The sequence below is a fragment of the Planococcus citri genome, chromosome 3 (genome assembly GCF_950023065.1).
Source record: "Planococcus citri chromosome 3, ihPlaCitr1.1, whole genome shotgun sequence".
NCBI classification, from domain to species: Eukaryota; Metazoa; Arthropoda; class Insecta; order Hemiptera; family Pseudococcidae; genus Planococcus; species Planococcus citri.
This window is the reverse complement of record NC_088679.1, coordinates 46,467,809-46,491,445: the sequence shown is the minus strand read 5'-3', so window position 1 is coordinate 46,491,445 and position 23,637 is coordinate 46,467,809. Positions and strand designations below refer to the sequence as shown.

The 23,637-nt window shown below is 33.6% G+C and overlaps 1 protein-coding gene across 4 annotated transcripts in view; it reads left to right on the top strand.

The window, feature by feature from the left end:
* The first annotated feature begins 961 nt into the window (after positions 1–961).
* LOC135839755 (limbic system-associated membrane protein-like) overlaps positions 962–23,637 on the top strand; it is a 96,188-nt gene continuing 73,512 nt past the window's right edge. For all 4 annotated transcript variants that reach the window (XM_065355944.1, XM_065355943.1, XM_065355942.1 and 1 more), the window contains exons 1-2: positions 962–1,101; positions 6,598–6,687. In XM_065355944.1, coding sequence (XP_065212016.1) covers positions 6,633–6,687 — 55 coding nt within the window. In that variant the 5' untranslated portion in view covers positions 962–1,101; positions 6,598–6,632. The remainder of the gene's footprint in view (positions 1,102–6,597; positions 6,688–23,637) is intronic.

The following is a 23,637-nucleotide window of genomic DNA, read 5'->3' as shown; positions in this document are numbered from 1 at the left end:
AAAATGAAAAGCATTAACAAATTTGAAATTTTTTTAAAAATGAAAATAAAAAAATCATTGAGAAACGAAAAATTACGTATTTAGGTATCTGTTAGAAATATTTAAAAATTCCATTTAAAAAATGAAGATATGGAAGTATTTTTCTGAAAAATGGGTGAAAGAGATTCACTGAAGTTTTTCTGTACTTGCATGAGTAGGCTATGAAGGAAATGCCAGTGAAAAACATGCTAGGAAAAAAATGCCACATACTTGCTCGCATTTTGCTAGAATCTAATTCCATACAGAAAGCTAGCTGAAAAGTGAGGGCAATCAGCTAGCGTTTTTCTATTGCTAGAATGCAAAGTAAAAGCTAGACGAGAGAGACTAGAGATCTGCTCGCATTTTGCTAGCATTAGATTGCTAGATAAATGTAAGCAGATAAATGCAAGCGTATTGCTAGTGTAGAAAAGCAAGCAATTATCCGTTAGTAAAACGCTAGCATTAAGCAAGCACAATTAGTGTGATACAAATGCTAGCTGAAAAAAGCGAGAGAATTGCTAAAGAATTGCTAGAACATAATTTGCCAGAAAAAAAGTGCTAGCAAATTGCTAGCTTTTTGCGAAAGATTTAATGCTAGCTAAAAAAAGCTAGAAAAATGCTAGCACTTTCCCAAAACGTCAGTAAAATGCTAGCAATCCGCTAGCACTTGGTCAACTGGGTAGGCGCGTAAAAAAAAAGAGAAAGTTTAAAAATTAATTTCGTCGGGTAACGGGCACTTTTCCTTGTTTTTACCCTGAAATTACCTTCCCCTTGATAGTAATACAAGGATGGACGTAAGAATTAGAGGTAATCTCGGGGGTGGAGATTTGACGGACAAACGAATTGTCCGGATGACTGCGCAGATTAGTGGGTAATATCAAATTTGGATAGGGAGGTAATGCCGAGGGGAAATTTTAACAGTCGAGTTAGACAACCCCAAAGTTTTCAGTTAGTGACTGGAATTCTTTGGCGTGAAACGGTGCCAAAACGCGAAACATTTTCCCGTCTGCGTTTTACGTGTTTTGTTACGTACACTGACCTAACGTTTATCAAATAACATTACACCATGGATTAATAACCGAAGTAAGCATTGAGAAAAATATTATTTTTTCAAATAAACCAAAAACACCGAGATAAAAATATTCGTCAATTTTCAACTTTATACTTATTGAACTTGATTCGTCGTTTAATAACAGCCGAGTAAAGAAAAAAAATCTCGTAATTAAAACGGATTAATGGTTGTGTCGAGAAAAATGTAAACCGAGCCGGAAAATTTTTTGTCGTCTTCTTCCTTTAATTTAAGTGATAAAAAATTAAAACTAAGATAATTAATATTTTAAATGCTTTTCTTCGCCTCATCGTGCTATTTTTAATAGTTGACTAATGACTCTCATTAAACAATAGGCACACTTGGATGTAATTTTAATTTTCATAACAACAATTATCTACTTAGGTACCTTATGCTTTTTCGCGTGTTTTATTTTTCACAAAATTATAAATATTTTTCGTTATTATTTACGTTAACTTTTTTTTTACATAATCAAAACATGTCTTAAACACGTGCTAAATTAGATATCTAACACGTGATTTTTACAAACGAATGTTCCGACGTATGAAACACTACTTTATCATGCCTGATAAAATTCTTTAGGAGATACCCATTGTTTTGAAAGTCATTCTTACTTATAGTAAATAAATATTGATGTTTTCTAATTAGAAAAATTATTTAATTGGTGGCTTAACCTCCACCAAAAATATAGAGTGTAGAAGTAGCTGCATTTTCCGTAGTGTATGACGATGGCAATACAAAATTTAAAAAAAATCATCATTGCATAAGTTGGAATATTTTCTCCAATTTTTCAAAATTTAGATTTTTTTAATATTTACACTTGCGTAATGTATAATATATTAATTAAATAGATACTGAATTATTTTAGTGCATGATAAAAGTTATAAAAATACGATAGTAAATTTTATGGAGGCTTAGAAAAAAGTGCATTCCGTTCATACATACATTTTTGAATTTCTTTGAAATTATTCATGTAGGTATTGGTGTCATTAGACTCAGACTCAATGTGTGATTTATTGCAATGATTGAAAATAATTTAATATTTTAAATCATAAAAGTTAAATATTCATTCAAAATCTGCATTAGTGTATAATTTAAAAAATTGAAGAACGCTTATCGTTAAATTAAGTATAAAAAATCTTTTAAAAAGTTATTTTGAAAATGAACAAAGTCTGATCTTTTAATTTTTTAGTTTTCATAAAAATTTGTAAAAATTTCAATTTTAAATCTCGATCAGTTCTTTCCATTTCAGGTAATATTCAGCAAGAAACCTCCTGAACAAAATTTCCTCAATCTTCCGGATTTTGAAAATTATTCAGCATTCCTAATTATTGTAGTCATGGCCTCTACATATTAACAATAGGTAAATAAAGAAAATCATTAGATGGAAATTTGCTCAATTCAAGTTCAAATATGATTTCTCATCATTTAAAATAGGAACATTGTACGTTTTGATCCATTTTTTCAATTATTAAAAGTGTTTTACCCCTGGAACTTTTACGATAGGCAACTTATTCTTTGCTTTTTTTGAAGCAGTGGTACCTACCTGAGCAAAAAGTAGTTTCATTAAAATATAATGTTTGGATCCGATTTTTAAAAAAATAAAATAAAGAGTAGTGAGGTTCCAAGAGAGGATTGTATCCATTTATAGTCATCAAATTCTAATCACGCATAATAAAATCATTTCGAATAGGAAACAGAATATTGTTGGCTTTAAACATAGGTAGGTAATGATTTTCTGAAAGTTTGGACCTTCGAAAAGATCAAACATCCCATAGTTACTCTTCTGAGAACCAATCCCTCGATGCCTTGTACGTATTTGCTAATTTGCTTCACTGGCATGGCAAAAATTTCGAGATCGAGAGTCAAGAGGAGGTGATCTTTATTATTCAACTTCTGTGATCTTCATTTTCATGGATTTTCAGCACCAGGTAGGTAGGGTAAATGTACCGGTTGTTGACACCTAAAACGTGAACTTTGGGTTTAAAGGTTTCTAAACTTGACGTAAGCAACTTCTTATCAAAATTGGATGAGGTAGTGGTTAAGCCCACTATTTGCAGTAATTGGCGCTTAGGTAGTTTGCAGTTCTAGGTCAATCGAACACTTTGCAGTAGGTGACATTTTGAAAGAAGGTCCAAAATGTGCCAGTTGTTGACTCTCCGAAACCAGTTCTTGACACTATTTTTGTGTAGGGTTTCTTCTTCACAGGGTTTTTGTTTCTGAGAGGAGTTGATGACGGAAGAACAAGATTAAGGGGGGAGTGTCAACTACCAGTACATTACATCCTAATTTAACCTACCCATGTACCTAATATTGTTTTACTCACAAGGGAAGCTCACCATTCGCACAACAATTTTTGAACCGAACAAAGAGGAATCAAAATAGGACCCCAAAATACACCATCGTCAGCTGAAATTCATTTTTCAAATTTTGGGAAATTTTTGAAAATTCAACTCTGGCTCCACCCCCTTGAAAAAAACAATCAAAATTGATCATATTGACACGAGAAACTTAAAATTGGGTTTCACCCAATTTCCGACCCCCCTCCCCCCCGAGTTATTTGGCAATGTTTTCGAACCATTCTGAAGCATACAGTGGATTTCCAAATTTTTCAGTTTTCGAAAAAAAAGAAAAGTTTATAAGTAAGGTGAAAATGAAATTCAGCATCTATAAACTCCTGCAATATATCATTTTGGTGTCCATTTTGATCGACTTATGTACATATTTTCAAAATTCTTAGTGCCGGTTCAAATGCAAAATTTTCTCCAGCAGCAACTATTATACCTATTTTTGGAAAAAATTAAAATTATCGTTTACAGCATTTTTCCGAAAACTGGAGAGTCCAAAAATCCACCGGAGGCTTCAGAACAGTCGAAATCACCACCAATCAACTTTGAAGGCCCAAAATATGGTAACAACAAAGTTCCAACAGTTTATGTCCATTTGATCAAATTTTGGCATTTTTTTCATGAGAAATGGACCAAAATTGAATTTTTAAAAATTCTCTAAAAATTAAAAAATAAATTTCATCTTGTGGTGGCGTATTTTGGGGTCCTCTATCGAATCTTTTTTGTCCATTTCAAAATTTTTTGTGCCGGTTGGAATGCTTTCCTTGTGAGGAAACAAAGTGATTGATATAAGGAAGAGGAAAGAGGGAGTCTACAAACTGAAAAATTTGAAGAAAGAAACTAGAAGAAGAGAACAAGAAATTCAATTTTGCGAATTCGGCGGGAAAAGCTCTGGAAACATTTTCATGTGGTTTAAAAATTTTTAGGAAAAGAAGGATGGAATAATTTTTTTTAGCCTTTTTCAATATTTCGAATTATTTCAATGATTCTTCTGATGAAAAAATTCTTGAAATTTTGAGAACATGAAAAAGTTTTTTTAGCGCTGCACTTAGAATTAATTTTTGAATAAAGAAAGTTTTAATTTAGATATTTTAGAACTTTGACCGTTTTGTAAATTATATTCTGAAAATTTTGACTGTGGGCAGAAAACCATTCTACACAAAACTATATTTATACGAAATGAGATTTCACCAAAATACATCAACAAAAATTGAAGAAAACTCTATTATTTGATCACTGAAGTATTGTAAGTACTTACTCATCTTATTTCCCTCATACTAAACCTGATAAATACGAAAAACCGTCTAAGAATTCAAATTAGTTCCTTGTTCCGGTAGAAATTTCCCAACGAGCTGAACAAATGAATCTTTCTTGATTTTATAATTTCCCATTTTGCAATTAGGTACAATTTTTAGATCAATAAATATTTTACCTATAAATATCGCTCCAAGTTGAAAATACTCAAGTTTTCTTCGATGGTATGTAATTCTATACCTACTTGTGTAAATTATTCTAATGTTAACTAAATTTTCATTAAAATTTGCAAAATCTCGCAGCATCTTACATCTTACAAAATAAACGATTGGAAAACTTATACAGTATGGTATGGTATGGTGTTTAATCATCCAACGCGGTAATTTCGTCGAAGAATAACATTTACATGCCAATTCAAGCCTAACAAGAAAAAACAAGACATTTTCTCTAAACTCCAAATTACCATAACTTGCGATATTTTTATAAATTTCCGAACAATTTAAAATCGTTTTTCAAACTTTCAAAAACTAAGCTCTCTACGTGCGGTTGAAACTCTCAGCGTTTAAACTTTCGAATATTTTGCATTTGAAAAAATTTTTATTCTTACACACAATTTTACGTTGGCTAAAAGTTTCCTATTTACACGTAACTTTCTTCGCACGTTTCTCCAACGTGACGATGTCAACTGCTCATTTTACGTTGCGTAGATATAGCGGCTATTTTGGCGCACAAATGAAATCTTCAAATTACTCGCTATATCTAGCGCGCGTACTATATAAAATTCAAGCAATATAACATTTACTTATACTTACAGAATTATTTTATCTAAAGTTTTCGTTCCTAAATGTTTTATACGAGTACTTTTGAAATAATTGAGAGACATTTTCGAAACTAATTCCGTCATAAATTTTATATTACTGCTATTCAACTTTTATCTGATAAAAAAATCTTGCTGAATGTTGTAAGGAAACAAGTGAACAAAAAGTATTTGAAATATTAAATATTTAACTGGTATGGAATCTAGATTCAAGCCATTGAACTTCGAGAAAAATTCATCTGTTGGTTGTGAAATAATGCAGGTACCTATGCAAGTTGATCTGTTCTGGGCAAACAATTACTACAGGAAAATTCAAATTCTTTGGAAGACACAAGAAAGCTCTAAACAAATGATAATTTGAATCAAAGGAGGCTAAAAAAAGGGTGTGAAACAAATTTTCGCTTTTTACATCAATCGGATAATTTTGTTCAAATCTTATAATGATATCTGAATTTTTTTAAATTTACAAAATTCTAAAAAAAAAAACACGTGATGATTTGAAGGTTTTACTTCTATCATAAAGTACTACGAAAATAAGAACATCTACCCTCGTAGACACTTAATACATGCATGAAACATTATATAGACAATATTTAATAGTTCACTTACATTGTGTATACAGCTAGCTCTATTGCAGCCAACACTTTCATAGCCATAAAACAAAAATACCCATATTTAGATAGACGCTCCAATATAGGCAATCTTTCGAAAGCAATAAATTGACGATAATTTGAATTTTTACATCGCTTCGAGGTTGAAATCAAGTGTCAAAAAAATAAACTTCTGTTATATCCGCATTGAGAGCAGTCGTTAATTGGGTGCGCACATTTACAAGGCGACGAAAACTTTTTCAAAGTAACCATATCGATGTATTTAACAGAGGTAAAATTTGATACCTACAGATTTTCCTTATACCTAACTGACAACATAATCACCCAGACTGCGTGAAATTCCTGCCAACTTTTTAACTTGTTTTTTTTTTTCTGTTGTTATTTTTTACAAAACAACCCCCGTATTTACAAGAATCATTGTTGTGTTTTTTTTCAGCTTTGTTACGACAATTGCAAATAATAAAACTTTTTTACTTCCAGGTGCACGGTGGAAACTGAAAAAAAGCCAAGGCGGTATGGAAGGGAAGATTGTCATTCGAATGATGTTACTCCTCGGTGTCACCATTCAAGGTAAACATTTTCATCTCTGAAATTAAATAGCGAGATAAGTTGGTAATTTGAAAATCTTTATTCGAGACTAGGATTTTGTGAAATATTATTTCGCAAGCTACTCGAGAGTATTTTTGTGACTTATCGGATAACCATTCTTTTATTTCTATTTAAATAGTACCTACGTAATTCGAATTTGTTTATATTCAAAATTTTTTGAAGTATATCAGGTTCCCAGGTAATGGATGTTACGTAGGGTTACCTTTAATAAAACTCAGCTAGAAAATATTGTACGAATGTGGCGTGTAAAAAAATTAAAACTCGAAGAAAATTTTCCGCAAACGAAACATCCCAAAGCAACGCTTATGAAAAAACTTTTGCATATTCATCAAAAATTCCATTCATTCAGTCTAGACAAGTTGAAAGCTTTTTAAAGACTTCCATAAACATTCGTCTGTCGTTTAATTAACTTCTTACTGTAGCGACATCTGTAACCGCAGACAGATCGAATGATCATTACGGCGAAATTTTCACCACAATATTATGGCGTTTAGGTCAAACGCCAAATAACCTCTCGTAACCAAACACCCTGATGGTTTTGAGATTTGTGTAGGGCTATGTTTTATGTTGGTCGAAATTACCGCCCCGTTCATCTGCAAGGGTTCTTCCTTGTAACAATAATAGGTACCTATTTTAAATGAAACTAGAAAACTGATTCCGTTTCTAGCTGCACCTAAATACTCGTATCTTCGTGTACATAGTAATACATACATATTTTCAAGCCCCTTTTTTCACTTTCTCACTTATTTAAAATCAATTAAAATAAGTGAGCTATCCTAGTAATTTGTTCTAACTTATTTGCTTTTAAAATACTACCTACCTATAAGTAAACTGTTGTCATAGTTAATTATTTCTGTGAAAAATTCATTCAAAAATATATTCCTTAATAGGGTGAAAAAAAACAATGAAATTTTCATTTAAATATAGATCCGACACCTAAATATTTAATCCCTAATAGTACACCAACGCTTTCCATTCGTTGCTAAGGCATGAAACTAAAAAAAAAATATCATCAGTTATTTTTAAAACACATTTGCCTGTAATTATGAATTCATTGATTTTTCTTTCATATAAATTTTCATTTTTTTGCTTTCGTTTGCCTCGTATGATTGATCAAAATAAATGACATGTGAGTAAAACATGGAAAATGAATTAGAATAAGAAAAGAATAAGTACAATATCAAATTAAATGAAAAATACATATAACCTGCACGAATTACTTAAAGTATGGCTGGTGAACGTATGAATATAGGTCCAGGTAGGTATACATATAATAGCATAGAGCAACGTGTGCATGAGAAGGGTTCGAGAAATACCTAGTGCTTTAGCTAGAGAAGAGGTAAAGAGAGGTATCTACATAGCTAATTAGTTGAAAGGGGTGGGCGGTCTGTTTACAACTTTTTGCAAGCTTTGAGGAAGTAAAGTAAAAAGTTGTGTTTAAACGACCTCTAAAAAAGTAATGAAAATTTGAGATGACTGAATCAATAATATTTAACGACTTCTCACAAAATCTTGAATTTTTCATTTTTCAGTACTGTAGATGGATTTATAGCAGATATTTTTATTAATTTTTTGAAAAAAAGTTAGGTACATAATTTTTAGGTACTTTAATTCTTTTTTTTCTTTTTCCAACGATTTAGGAAAATGAAATGCTCATTTTTTCATTCTGAAATATCCACAATCAACTAAGTAAGAACTACCTACTTTTTATAAAAAAATTTTTTTATCAAAAATGAAAATTTGAAAAATTGAGAAAAATAACCGCTAAAACAGCTCTTCTGGAGACAATCTAACTCATAAAATACAAATTTCGGATTTACAAATCGACTTTCTGTGTAGAAATAATGGAGTTTCTTCATCATATATATAAAGCTACAAGAAAAAAAGTTCCGCGATTTTTCATTCCGCCCCTATTATAGCTAGAAATCTGATTTTTTTTTTAATAGAAAGCTCTTGACGAGTAGATGATGCCAAAAATATAGAGAAGGGTCAATTTTGATTTTAGGACCCCCAATTTTGGGGGGGGAGGTGCTAAATTTGAGATATCAAAATTTCGAGAAAATTGTTTCTTTTAAATCTTATTTGAACCTCAAATCCAAAATTTGAACTTTTTTGGACCCATAGAAGGAAAGTTATGCCCCAAAAAGTGGATTTTGAAAATTTTTGGACCCCCCTCTCCACCAATTTTTTTGGTAATTGAATTACAACTACAACATCTTTCATCATATGTTACTCGCACTTCCTAGCCCAGCTTTAAACTACTTTGGACCATTAGGGGGGGAGGTACATCATAAAAACCAAAATTGGACAATCACAAGTTTCCATTATCCGATTTCAATTTTGAAAAAACGTATGGTTGTATTTTCACAACAGAAAATTTGTGTAAAAATTTCAAAAAGATTGATCTGTAAATAGGCGCGCAAGAGAGAGTTATTTTTTTGAAAAATACGGGATTTTGGAAATGTTTTGGAACTTTCAGTGCTGAGATTCCGCGGTCGCGCAGCCGTGTTGTTGTAGTATGTAGGTGTATGGAGGAGGGTTGTTGCGGGAAGGGATGAGGTGTACGTTGGAAAGAAAGCGGTTTGGTGAGACTGTACTGTTGGTGGAGAGAAGAGAAAGGGGTTGCGACGTCTCCGTACTGTAACCGTGTCTTCTCACCTATTCATTTATCTCGAGTTATTTTTTTCTTTTTTTTCATCGTAAATTCTATATTTTATGTCCTTTAATTATTACTTCATTGCATTTCAATCGAATAAACGGGCAACTTTTTGACAAAGATATACTTATTATTTTTGAAAGATCCAATTCACTTACAAAAAACCTAAATACATCCTCAGAAAGAGGAAAAAATAGCGAACATGATTTCGTAACATAAACTTTGCGCAATTATAACAACCAAACGAAATAATCATTTGTCATTTCTCAATACGTTTCAAAATACGATCAATTTACGATCAATTTAATAGCAGCCTGGCCTATGTCAGATTTTGCTTTAGTGGTTGAGAAAATTGTTTAGTTTCTCTCACGTGGCGGTGTGTATATTATGTATAATAGGCCGCGAATCAACAGGGGAGGGGGTTGTATTTGCGGTAGTGACTGCAGATAAGAATGCTGTCGCCTTGAGTGCATGAGTCAGGGTAGCTAATGTAAAGATGAACCCATATGACCCCAAATGGCATGTTTGTGCAGGTATACTTACGTTTTTTGTCAAAATAAGTTATACCTGCATCTACTTCCGAACAACAAGTTCCAAGAAATTATCTCGACGACTGAAAAGAAAGAATAGGCATCTATTGATTCCTATTGCTTCCAGAGCACCTAATACACGATCTTCCTCTCTTTTTTTTGCATACTATATACATGAGCGATGCATGCAAAATACTTGGAATTTCTTTTTATTAACTGGCAAGAACACTTGATATCTATAGTATAAAGCTACAAGCAAAAAACGAGCAAAAAAGTTCAGCAGGCTCTCATTCAGCCCCAATTACACCTAGGAAGCTAATTTTTTTTTTAATAGAAAGCTCTCGATGAGTACTTGATGCGAAAACTATAGCGAGGTCCAAATTTTGATTTTTAGGGCCCCAAATTTAGGGAAAGAGACCCTAAAATCGATTTAAAAAATTTTTGGAAATACGTTTTCTTCCAAATTGCATTTTGAACCGAATCCCAAAATTTGAATCGATTTGGTCTCATACAGGGGGAGATATGACCCAAAAACCAATTTTTGGGCCCCCTCCTCTAAATTTATGAAAACTGAACCGATTTTGCTCATTTTTGTTTTAAAATCTTCCTTATAACGTGTAGATATGTTATAAAACATTTTGAATTCAAAATTTTTTAGTTTAAGCATGTAAAATTTAAAATCAAAAAAACATTATTTTGAACAATTTCAACTTTGAACTTCAAATTTCTCGGCCGAATATTTCTAATTTGCTAAGCATTTTATTTATTATCAAAATAATAGTAAACAAAAAATCCAACTTATAATCCTCAGCGAGTATTTCTGTTTTTAATTATTCATTTTGCTTAGTAAGTTGTAAGGAAAGGGATTTGGGGTCAAGATTGAAAAAGCGAGTTCTGAGAGAGAAAAGGGTGAGGGAAGGGGGGTTTGGGGGCGCAGCCCCCAAGAGCGAGTTCCGAGGGCGAAGCCCGAGGAACGAGTACGGGGGTTGGGCCGCGAAGCGGCCAGGGGGCGGAGCCCCCTAGTTTTTAATATGCATAATAAGTCTCCTTAAATTTCTAGTTTTTAAAATAAAATGTGGAATTTTCCATTTTCTATCCAAGAATTAAACATGTAAATTTTGGATTCGAAATTATTGACTTTTTACATTCGATTTTTCGACGAAAATCTACGACGTGTTCTCTCGTAATTTTGAGAAATTCAAAAAAAAATCAAGAAAAAATGAAATCGTTGAAAATCACTTTAGAAGAAATTGTTTGGATGAAATCCTTTCAAAAAAGCTGTCGATATGATAAGTACAGTTTCTTAATAAGCAGGTCCAGGTACCTACCTATTAGTTTCAAATTTAACAAAAAATAAATTAAATAATAAATAAAAATGAAAATAAAATCAATTTTTTTCGCATGGTCTAACAAAAAAAATTGACCAATTTGAAAAATACAATGTGTACAACACCGTACCTATCAAAAACTTTAGTAAAAACCCTACTGAAAAAATGATATCTCACTTTCGAGAAGAAAATGTTTCACTAGGTTGAAAAGTTTGCCAGACGAATATGAACGACACCAGTAGGTAACTCTGGACATTTGATGCAAGACATTAAAAATTGAAACATTCACATTACAAAAGGTTAATCTTGACACTTTTATCATCATCAATATTAAAAGCGATGGTGCGTTTAGTTTAAGCTGCTTATGAAATTGCTACCTTTCTCTAGGTATATTTAAATTTTAAATTTGTACGGATTTGCGAAAAGCTACAATTTAATATAAAAACATACCTACCAACGAGATATCCACTGCAAAATTAACAGTCGACGTATACTGTCAAATTCATCGCCAGTGCGAAGAGTAAGCGTATTTTATTTCACAAGAGCACTCTGCAAGGGCCCATTGAACACTCTTTTTCATAAATTTCAATCAAAATCTCTCCATAAATGTTTTTTCTTCGCACTTTGTGAAGAAAAAATTCAACGCCAGATAGTTCAACCTGTTGATGGCCCGATGGGTTTATTAATGATGAGCTATCTTTCAATCATACTGTAGAAAATTTCACACGTTGAAAAACATGAAAAGAGTATACCTACGTATATTAAGTAGGTACGTTTAATGCTCAGGCATACCTTTTATGTGGTTGACTTGATTTCAAAAATCTAAACACATATAGATGAAGCACCTAACCAACATTATTATGTAGGTAAATCTATTGGATACATAGATTTATACTTACTAAATCAAAATATACGACGTTAGAAATATACGAGTAGGTATATATACCTTTAGCATTGTAAGAAAAAAATCGTTTGAAAGATTGAAAGTTTCTGTATTTATGCTGCACTTTTATAAAATATAAGGAGAATGAGACTTCCGTAGGATTGTGCAATTTCAGAAGAAAAAATTATTGGATCTTTTTTTACTACATTTTACGTGGGGGTACTTGGATCAAGAATAGGTTAAGGTGGTGATTTTGAAGGCTAGACTACCACCTACACCTACGTATAGGTATAAGGAAGCTGTACAACTTTAATCTCGATGACGAAAGCTTTGGAAAATAAAATTACTCGGTACTGATATAGGTAGTTTTCGTACTCGTATGTGAAGAATAAAAATTTAAATTTCAAACAAAACCTCGCGAAACGATATTGCTCGTAAAAACGTTATTCTTTTTTTTTTTCGTTGACGGTAAACTAGTCGGTTATTGTGCACTGGCGCCTATTCAAAGGTAAATCGAAAATAGATTTTCAAGCTCACGTATTTAGAATAGAAGTTGACTTTCCTTATGTGTAATCTATGTGCAACCATATCCGTTTGGGAAATCATTGCGGTTGATTAAGGTGAGGGTGTTTTGGAAAGTTTGTGCCCCATAGCGATAACAGAAACGAGTTAAAGCTGCAAGACTAATCTAAAAGCTTATCCTCTTGCTTGGCTTTAGGTTGGCTTCTTGTAGCCGATAAATACAAGGGGAGTCCTTAATGCTACCTTGATAATATCCATACGCCCTGGCAATATACTACCATCTGCAAGACCTCGTGGATTACAGCGGTTGAGGGGACATCTTTCAACGTGCCACCACTAACTTAGACACAACTTCAAATTACTGATACGTGCTCGCTTACAGCGACTACACCCTATACCGCAAAAATAAATCAATGAAGTTCAAATAATTAACAATCCCGTTTACGTTTACCTAATATACATTATTATACTATTACATATGGATTAACCGCATATAGATGCTTTAAACTTAACCTAACTTAATAAATTTCATTCGCGTGTAACGACGATTCCGCAAACTTAATCCGATGCTTCGATGACAAATTAACAATTCGATGGAAATATTTATCGTTAAATTTTATGTGGGAAGTAAAAGTGTACCTACATACCACTACCTTATTTCCTAGTAACTGTACCTCATCTGACCATGCTTATGTATCGAAACAATTTTTTTTTTTGAAAAATTTCATACCAGATGACTGAAGAAATCTTGACTCGGTTTTTTGAGGCATTAATTGTAAGATAAGCAAACTAGATTCAGTACAAATGAAAAAATCACTAGTTTTGCTATCCAATAACCTTTAAAAAAATCACCATTAGGTATATACCTACCGGAGACGGTCAATGGATCCATAAAAAAAGAAGCTAAAATCACAATTATTCTGTTGGGAATGGGAGATCAAGGTGCCACATGATAAAAGTTGAATTTTTCTCAAAAATTGTCTCATTTCGAGGATTCCTGACTCAATTTCCGGAGTAGCTAAGATGCTAGATTTTTTTCTTTTCTCGCAGGTTTCTCATCCAGGGAAGTAGGTATCTCAACCAGCATAATTTTTGTATTAGACAACGAGAAATCAAAAGCGATTCAACCTACTAGGTTGAAATTAAAGCACTGAATTTTAATTTTCCTATTCTTGGCGAATATATGAGAATCTTTTGAATCATTTTTCATGAAAACTCAAAATTTGAATCGAACTGAGGTAGGGAACTTAAATTTGGTTAACATTCTACGACCACCTGAGTTGATTTGTGGCAATTTATTACTCATTTTGCAGTCACCATAAGATCTTTTGGACTTTTGCTGAAACTTGCTTGAAAATCCGCTGGAGGCTGCAGTATAACTCAAAGAGCTGCCAAAAATTTTGGCTGTCGCAAAAAAGAAATAAAATTGTTATTTATGCTTAGTTAAAAACTTTTTTTTTTACAAAAAATGGCCGGAAACATTTTTACTATTTGAACTACCCATAGAAACATAATTTTTATGAAGATTTATGCCTAAATCAATCAAAAAGATCATGAAGGCAGAATATTCAATTGAGGTCATTGGCCTTGAGTTTTATTATTCAGTCTTTTTATGACAGCTTTCCTAAATCAGAAAATACTAAGATTCTCTGGAGGCTCCAGAGCGGCTCAAAGTCACCACCACCAGTCATTTCAAGACGTCGAAAACAGAATACATACGTACCAAATTTGTACGTTCTGTCGTAGTTCAATAAAATTTTGAGTTTTTCATAAAAAAATGGGTAAAACTTAATTTTTTTAGAATTCACCAAAAATTTAAAAATGAAATTCAGCATCTCGAAATTTTGCTCGGTGTATTTTATAATTAGATGTTCTTTTGATTGTTTTTTTGGTTCAGTCCGAAAAATTTTCTGCTGGTTGCGGATAGGTACCTACTTTGTGAAACTGTGAAAGTATTCTTCCTCACTGATTCTCACCAAAATACATACGTAATGTTCTTCTGTTCAAACCATCGTGACAAAGTACCCCTTCTCAATCACTCAATCAACAATTCTACGTTTTTTTTTTCTGTTGAAGCAAAGAACTTAAAAGGAAACTCCCAAAAATCCTCCTACTTAAACGAAAAATTAGGGGTCGCACAGAAACCTAAATCTTAAAGAATAGTTCAAAAATTGCATAAATTGATGAAAAATTCAAATGATCAGTCCGTACCCCCCCCCCGCTCCCCAAAACATTATTGGTTACGTTTGGATTACAATTACTCTTAGAATCCCAATTTGTGGCATGAATGATAAAGGGTTTCTTTGAAAACCCACTTCTTCCAAGAAAATCTTTAAAAATTTCAAAATTTGTGATTGAACATTTATATACTTGTAATTTTGGAAGCTTTCTTCAAGGCCTCACACAAATTATATCCTAATGTGGTTTGAGGATCACTTGCAACATGAGTGAAAAACAGTATATTTTTTTACATTTTACAACAAACGATTCTTGAAAAATTGGTCCGCACAATAAAATATAATTTTTTTCACTTACCATACGCAAACACATATTGAAATCAGATCTCTATAGACGTGAATTTAGCTAGGTACCTAATTAAATATGTACCTATGACTAAAAAAAAGGTTTCTTGAAATGATACCTTACCCAACGAATGGTGCAATTTTTGAACAGTTTTGGAAAATTGTAACTCCCATAGGTCCCTCGTTTTTTGATTTGGAGAGTTTTTTTTTCAAGTTAGTTTTTCGATCAGGAAAAAAATGAGTGACTGAGAGGTTTCCTTGAAAAGGCTATCATTTTTAATGAAGGGGTCTCAAAACGTTTAGAAAATATGAATCTGCGTAATATTTTTTATATTCATTAATTTTTCAAAAATGGTAGTCACTAAATAACGAAAATTCTATTTTTGAAACTTCAACATTTTTCAGAACCCTGAATTTTAGAATTTTGCGGAGCAGCAGTCATTTTAATTAGCCGCCATAAAATTCCTTTATTAGCAGCTGGTTTCTCCATTTAAAGAAATATTCTTTATAATACATAGTACGTACAATGTATTAATTTCACATCACACGTGTGATTTCAACTTGTAAGTTTATTTGTTCGAATTTAGCTACTTTCGTCGAATTGAATGGTTTTAAGTGGGTAGCGTGTGTAGTTCAAAGTAAGTAGCTAACTTACTTACTCTTAGCCTATTTCAATAGGTAGAGGTACCTGTGATAGGGGAATTTTTAAAGCTTCATTTTCTGATTCAGCTGCGCTTATAAGTCAGACTAATAAATTCCGAGACATTAAGCTTTAACTTTGCTGCGAGTTCCATTCATCTTCAAGTTTCAAAGTTTCTAATTCAAATGTTCTAATCAAGTTTTGAGAATTGATTCTAGTCCAGCGAAATTCTGCTATACCTACCTTCGAAAACCGTATCCTAGATAGATGTAAAAGGTAGATACGTTTGTTACGTTACAGGTATTTATACGTAAACGATTCGCACGATTACAGCACAGCTTTAATCGTGAGATGTAAGGAAAAAGATTGTGGAAATAAAGTGTCGCTTTTATAGTGGCTCGAGTGAAAAACATTATTTACGCGAGTTAGAATGGTACCGAAGACAAAACGAGTCCTAGTAGAAAATAGCAAAACGGCGTTAATATTTAAAGCCAATGAGGTTTGAACGTATCGCCGATACATCTGTGCTCGGTTGTGTAAATGGACCATATGCGTTCACACTTTACAATAATTCATTATACTGTAGAGTAAAATCGGCCGCTGCAAAAAAGAGAAAATTTTTGTCGTTTGGTCGCCTACCCTACACTAGGTACCTACCTATAGGTAGGTAATAGGCTATGTTCTGGAATAGCCTAACCTACTACGATGCAAATACAGGAAGAATGTCTTTATGAAAATTGTCTTCTATGATTTAAATTTCAGAAGACCGCCATAACAGTTAAAATTTATAAGTGGCGAATTTCACTTCGGGGAAAATAGCCGACTTGGTAGCAGCCTATGTGGATGGCGGTTGTATATGTTGAACCCGGGAGTTTTCACGTTGAGAATAGGTAAAATTTCGTGACGTGTTCAACGTGACTGTTTTTGGTTAAAGTTTGAAAATTCGCATCCCTGGATTGTAATTAATGTCTAGCATTATCGTGGATCTTCATTTAAACGTGTTTTATGTCTGTTACTTCATAGGTTTACATAATTACACTTAACGCATCAGAAGTCTTTTGCTCGGTAGTTTGTGCGAACGATGCTTAAGTTACACACGAATGCTGGTTATTTTCTCAGCCCGAGTTATTTTCTGGTTCAAGTTTGGAACACGTCGACTGGCTTTTTTTTTAGGGATGGTGAATTTATCGAAAGCGCCAAAAGTGGCGAGATTAACGCGTGAATGAAAAATGCTCGGTTTTATTAAATTTTGCCTTTTTATCCTCATACCTTGTACCTAATGAAAATTGGTATTGGTTTCAGTAAAAAAGAAGGAAAGAATAGAAAATGCAATGTAACTGCGGATTTCCGATAAAAGTGTTTCACACAGGTGCATGAATATCTTCATATGTAATTTCATCTGACATGCCAGATAAAATTGAATTTGAATAATGACTGGACTTCTTTGAACATGAAACCATGCAGAATCACATATCTACCTACAAAGATGCATTTTATAACGTTAAATTTAAAGCCAATACTCAAGTTGAAAAATTTTTTTAAAAATCTGGAAAAAATTGTGTGAGAAGTGTGAAAATTTGGAAAACGAATTTTTAGCAAGAGAAGTTTTATATGTGGTACTTCTGTCATTTTCAAACTTTTCTCTTCTTCATTTATGCTACCTAATGCATGAAGAATTTTTTGAAAATTGAGCTCATTTTTTGTATTGGTAGAATAAACCTAATCGTTGAAGAAAATTTCGAATCTAAACTGGCATAGACAGATTTTTAGGGCATGAAAATGGATCAAAACTGCCACCAATCGATTTGGGAGGTCAAAAATATAATCTCGACATTTTTCTTTAAGATAGTTACGCGCATATTCACGGCAAACTGAGTAGGCAACTTATTCCGCATTATTGTTTTATGTACCTACCTGCTACCTACTTGAAGGATTTTTTATTGATAAGTAAAACCTTTCGAAGTGTCCGCCTCCGATTTGAACTGAACCAAGATTTTTGGAAGGAGCATCATCATCTGAAACTCTCAAACTCAAAATTTCGAGTTTGTTTTTTCAACCAGAATACTTGTATTGAAAAAATTTAAAAAATTGAAATTTTTGAAATTTGGACGAATTGCTGTAGGTATATTGTCTAAAGCCGGCGCACCTCTCATCCTCAACCCGAATTTCACTATGGCAAAAAAATAAATAAATTAGATAGGTGCCTATTTGAACTCAACGTCCTCGATTAGCGAACAGAGGAGTTGATCTGCAATTTGTTCTACGTATTTCATATTTCAATTATTTGAGATGACAAATAAATTAGCAAATCTTGGGTGATAAATTTCCCCAATACTGATGCGACTACGACAATGACAACGAGTTGAAACTGCAATCATCACGAAAAATCCGTTGATGATTGCCACTTTGCCAGTTTCTAGGGACGCAGACCTATCTTTAATATTCAAATTATAGGACTTGAAGTTTCGGTGAAATTTCAGCAACTTGTGCCATAAGGTTTCGAGAAAATGCCAGTCTTATTCTCTACTCACTTTTGTATAGGTAAAGTAACTACCTACCTAAAAGTTGAGAGCTTAAAATAAATTCTAAAAAATAAATTAGTTCACATTGGGATAACTTTTACTCGAGAAAAAAAAGAAATCATTATACTAATGGACAAAATTATACAAAAAGCATCAATACGAAAAAGTAGGTCTACATTACAATAATAATGCCGAAACAAGTTGCTAAATACCCAGGTAGGTGACTGTAAAAAAAAAAAAATGAAATTCAACGCAACAAAAAAACTCGTAAATTAAATATTTTCTTTGCTTTATTCACCTTCGTTTCATTTTAACAATTAAAAAAAGTTACTTAATTTGAAAAAAAAAAGGAAAGAAACACTCAAAAGAAATCACCTCAGTAGTGGAAAGATTACCATAAAGCAACCAAAGAGTTGAGAAAGTTTTCTTTGTTCCGTGTTCCAAGCAAGATGGTTGAAAATTGAGGTAAATCTGGTGATTTCGTTGTACATACTACACGCACATTTTACTTTGATTAAAAAGATTAAATGAATCTTATAGCGCGGTGTAAAAAAATACTTCCTTTTTTATTTTAAAAAAATTTTAAAAGCCAGGCAATTTCGAAAAGATGATCTTAATTTAGTAGGTACATTTTTCGACATTTTTTCCCCTCGAAAAAAATTAATTATCGTCGAATAAACGAGAAGACATTTATGACAATTCAAAATCCACACTCAGCACGTAGAAATTTCTTTTTTTCGTAGCCGGTAAAAATAGTGGCGAGTGACGGCGATAAAATTACCGTTTATATCCGCGTATATATCACACTTTCAGTTCTTCAACACTTTGAAGTTTTTCGTAATTCAAGCCGGTTACCATTAATTCAAAAATTTATGACATATCCACTAGAGAATTTTTAATCAAGCGTTAAGGTGGCGAAGAAACGACTTTGGTAAATGAGGAAAGTTCTCGGTGGCAGGTAACCTTTCGTTCGCACCTTTGATCTGTATACTGAATGAAAAACATTTTTCGCATTTAAAAAGTCATTAGTCAAAAGCCGTTATCACGACGCGTAATGAAGTTAATAAAAGCACCCGCTGAAAATATATAGTACTTCCTCTTGACACCAGATGTCAGCTCTAAATTATTTTTCATTTTCTTCGGCTTTGTGGAAGAAAAATAAGCAGAAAGTAAAAGATTAGTTTCTTTATGTAAACTTTACTAAAGCAACTTCTTTTCCATACTTTCTCGGATAGAGGTGTAATGAATAATATAAAAGGTGTACTTAGAATGCTGCCACTTCTCTCTTCCAAACTAAAAAAGATGCGTCTTTATACGTTATAATGGATTTCTTTTTACGCAGTCTCTTTACATTTCTTTTACTTCTCACTTTTTTTTCCACCTTTACCTTTTAAAATGTGTACGTATTCATTCGTATATACATGAACATACGCACGCGCCAAATACTTACCTGTTAAAAAAGAAACCAAAAAAGAAAAAAAGGATAAAGAAAATGAAAACATTCGGTGAAGATTTCCACGACATCCTAACACACCTCGCATAGTCAATCTCGATCCATCATTCGGGTTTTATTGAATTATCAAAATGTAATTTTTATGCTCATTTGTCAAGCCATTGGTGTTGCCTTGCTACGAGGTACTTACTTATCTGCACTTGTAAAGAAGGCTCTTATTAGGCTCTACCACATGCACTATGTAGTGATGGGAATGTCGAGGAGAATTCTATCTTAGGAAGGTACCTATATGTATCGATAAACACATCTATTGTAAAGCTTTCTCAAAATATGATGTTCTAGGACGGTTCTGTTCAAACTAGAAAGGATTTTTTACTCGAATTTTACCTCTCAAACTTACTTTTAGACCACAAATTTCAAAACAAATTTTTTTTTTCGTTTTTAGCGAGAAAATTTCAAGTTTATCTTGTAGTTTTACTAATACCACTGCGATTGCCCCGAAATAACTGAAAGCTGGGACTAGTCTCAAAAGTTAGTATACATAGTTACATACCCCTATTTTAAAAGCATTTTTGGTCCGTCAATCCGCAGCTGCTGCTTTAAAGCTCAGCGAAAGCTCAAAAATTCACAATTTTTCTGAACTTCTAGCCGAGAAAACTGATGTTTCAAATTGGTGCCAAATTATAGAATTTTTCGCGCTAAATCCGAATAGGCCTATGTAGGTCTGCCGACCCTAAAGTGCTGCTAAAGCCCCGTCAGACTGGTTCAAAGAGAAGGAGAATTTCACAAATTTCATCTTTTTGGGGCTAAATTCGCATAAAAAGCTATAAAATCGGTTTAAAAATGATTTTCAAGTAGTTTAGCGGAAAGCTCGGAGGAAACAAGATCACCAAAACAGGTCCTCCAATATACACCAATGGGGAAAAGAAGCAGAGGGAGACCAAGAAGGAAACTCACTGATACCTCAGGCTCATCATCAACAGGTTCCACACCACAGCAGACAGGCCAACAGGCCTACCGCTTATAAGGAAACGACGACGACGACTCTAAGGGTAAGGTGATTCTTAGGCGCCAAATTTTTCAAAAATTTCATTTTTGGGGGTGAGGCATAAGGGGAGTGTCGAGTAATTGACCAAATAAGGCCATGTGATACATCAAAATGTTTGTTTCTTGAACTGCAGAATTCGATTATGGCAATATTTTTCACATCGCTTGGTCTCCCGACCCGCAGCTGCTGCTTTAAAGTTCAGTGAAAGCTCAAAAGTTCAAAATTATTCTGAACTTTCAGTCAAGAAAACTGATGACTCAAATTGATGGTACCCAATTATAGAATTTTTCGCGCTGAATCCGAATATGTAGGGCTTCCGACCCTAAAGTGCTGTCAACGCCCCACCAGACTTGTTTACAGGGGGAGTAAATTTGGCAAATTTCATGTTTTTGTGCTAAATCCTTATGAAAATTTATAGAATTGGGTTAAAAATTATTCTCAAGCAGTTTAATGGAATGCTCTAGGGCTGAGATGATTTTTAGGCAAATTTGCAAAATTTACTCCCCCTCTAAACAAGTCTGGCGGGGCTTTTTTGACCAGATTTGGCGGAGACCTTGAGTTTGAATTTAAAGTCACCCAGAAACAATTTTTACTCCGGAGGTGTTCTTGGAGGGGAGACATGGACCCTTGTAGAGAGAAGATAGGTGGGAATTTACTCCTTCTGAGAGGATTCAGTTCCCTATGTACCTGTCCGGGGTATACTCGGCTAATTAATACCCTACACCTTCCCTCATACAGGTTATGTGTATGTCACTATTCATCCAATCAATAAGATAAAAGATGATAAATCACTTTTAACACTTTATTGAGCTTCTCTTAATGAACATACATTTGCACACTACTAATAGGTAATACCTAGAGCTATAAATACACACGCGTCCATGCAGTTCTGCTCAAAAGGCTTGTTGTCCTAACGTCTGTCAAGAGGAGCGATTACTCTAAGCGACCTGAGTATAGACACTGGACCTGCGTATAAGACAACCAACTGCAGGCCGAGGGGAACGGAAACGGTAAAGAAAACTTGTGTAACGCAAATTTATCCCACTGGGTGCTTTTTGCTGCGCTGTAGTCGATTTTGCAGGCAACAGGGAAAAGGGAGGGTTGTGTAGTTCGCGAGGAACTACTGACTGCGCGCGCAGCCAGGAGTTCTTCGCGAACTACACAACCCTCCCTTTTCCCTGTTGCCTGCAAAATCGACTACAGCGCAGCAAAAAGCACCCAGCGGGATAAATTTGCGTTACACAGGATATTTTGCCAAGATGGCTGCCAGTTGGTTGTCTTATACGCAGGTCCAGTGTCTATAGAAATGAGACAACTGCGAAGCGGACACAGCAGGCTGTTTCGGTCGTCCGCATCTCACGGAACTAATCCGCTAGATAGCACTGCACCGGCAGTGTTACCAACGACCGAGGGCATATATTCCCTGCTATAACGAGTACTTTGGGTCCTCATCTACCCTCTACACCCTCTTAAAAGGGACATTTTGAAAAAAATCGTAGTTTTTTTGCTCTAGTCTCTACTCAACCTGTTTTGAAAAAAATGTCACAGTTTCAAAAGATAGTATTTGAGATTCTGCGTTGAGCTGGACAAACCTTTATCAGTGTTCTACTGACCAGTGAAAAATTATTTGGTCAAATCGTTTACTAATTTTTGGGTAAATTCGTATTTTGAAAATTTCTATCTGTGAACCTTGAAAGCGATCTCGGATTTCATCAAAAATAGCCCAACTATGTATCATCTCTCTAAGGAGCTTTTTCCGCCTAAATGGCTGAGTATAGGAGCTGGAGCAAAAAAACCTTGTTTTTAAAAATAGGTATCCCATATTTGAAGATGACTTACAATATCTTCATTCCAGTGGTGTTTCAAAGGATACAATTTTTTTGAGTCTTTTTCAACTCAAAATGAAAGTCTCAATACTTTTTTTCATGAATAATCTTAAGAGTAGAATGAAAAAAAAACATGTTTTGGATTTTAATGAAAAATGACGAGAAAGTTTATTTTGAAAAGAAAACTATATAGGTATCCAAAAAATTTTGAGTCTCCTACCGCAGATTGAGCTATGCCAAGGTTTAAAAAAGGGTGTTTTTTTTTTATTGTTAGGTTCTGTTAATCTAGCTCCCTTACTAATAAGATGTGATTTGAATTTTCTCGAAGAATTTTTACTCTTACTTCGCTCAAGCAATAATTTTACATTCATTTTCATTGAGTGTAGAGGAATATCTTTCACATGATCAATTAGTAATCTGACGAAGAATCAAAAAATTTACATTTTTTTTTGTTCTTCTTTCAACAATATATTCAAATTATTAATTAAATAGGTAGGTATGCATCTAGTAGGTATCTAAACCTACACCTATCAATCCTTCAATTTCACGCAATCGACCAATCGTTGAAAACATCAAAACAAAAAAAGAACAGAGGAGAGAGGTGTAAAAACATTCACGAAAACCAATACACGTCCAGCACTTCTTTACGACGATGGATTTAGAAACGAATTATTTCCTTTTGTGTTATCAACATTCTTCCGGCACTCGAATTACATCCGATTTATTCCGCTTCATAAACTTCGCGAGCGATGCGTAAAACTAGGCCAGAAATTAATAAAGACGTTTCAAGCATACTGCTATAGGTGTAAACGAACTCGACGCAAATTCAATCCGAAAATGCGAAATTCCCTTTTTATGAAGTGCTCAACTGCATCGACGTATGACGAAAATGTACCTAAACACGGTAACCAAATCGTCTAGAAATTGTCGACAATTTATTTTTATCCTTCATAACTTTTTCATTTTTTCTCGCTCCAAGTC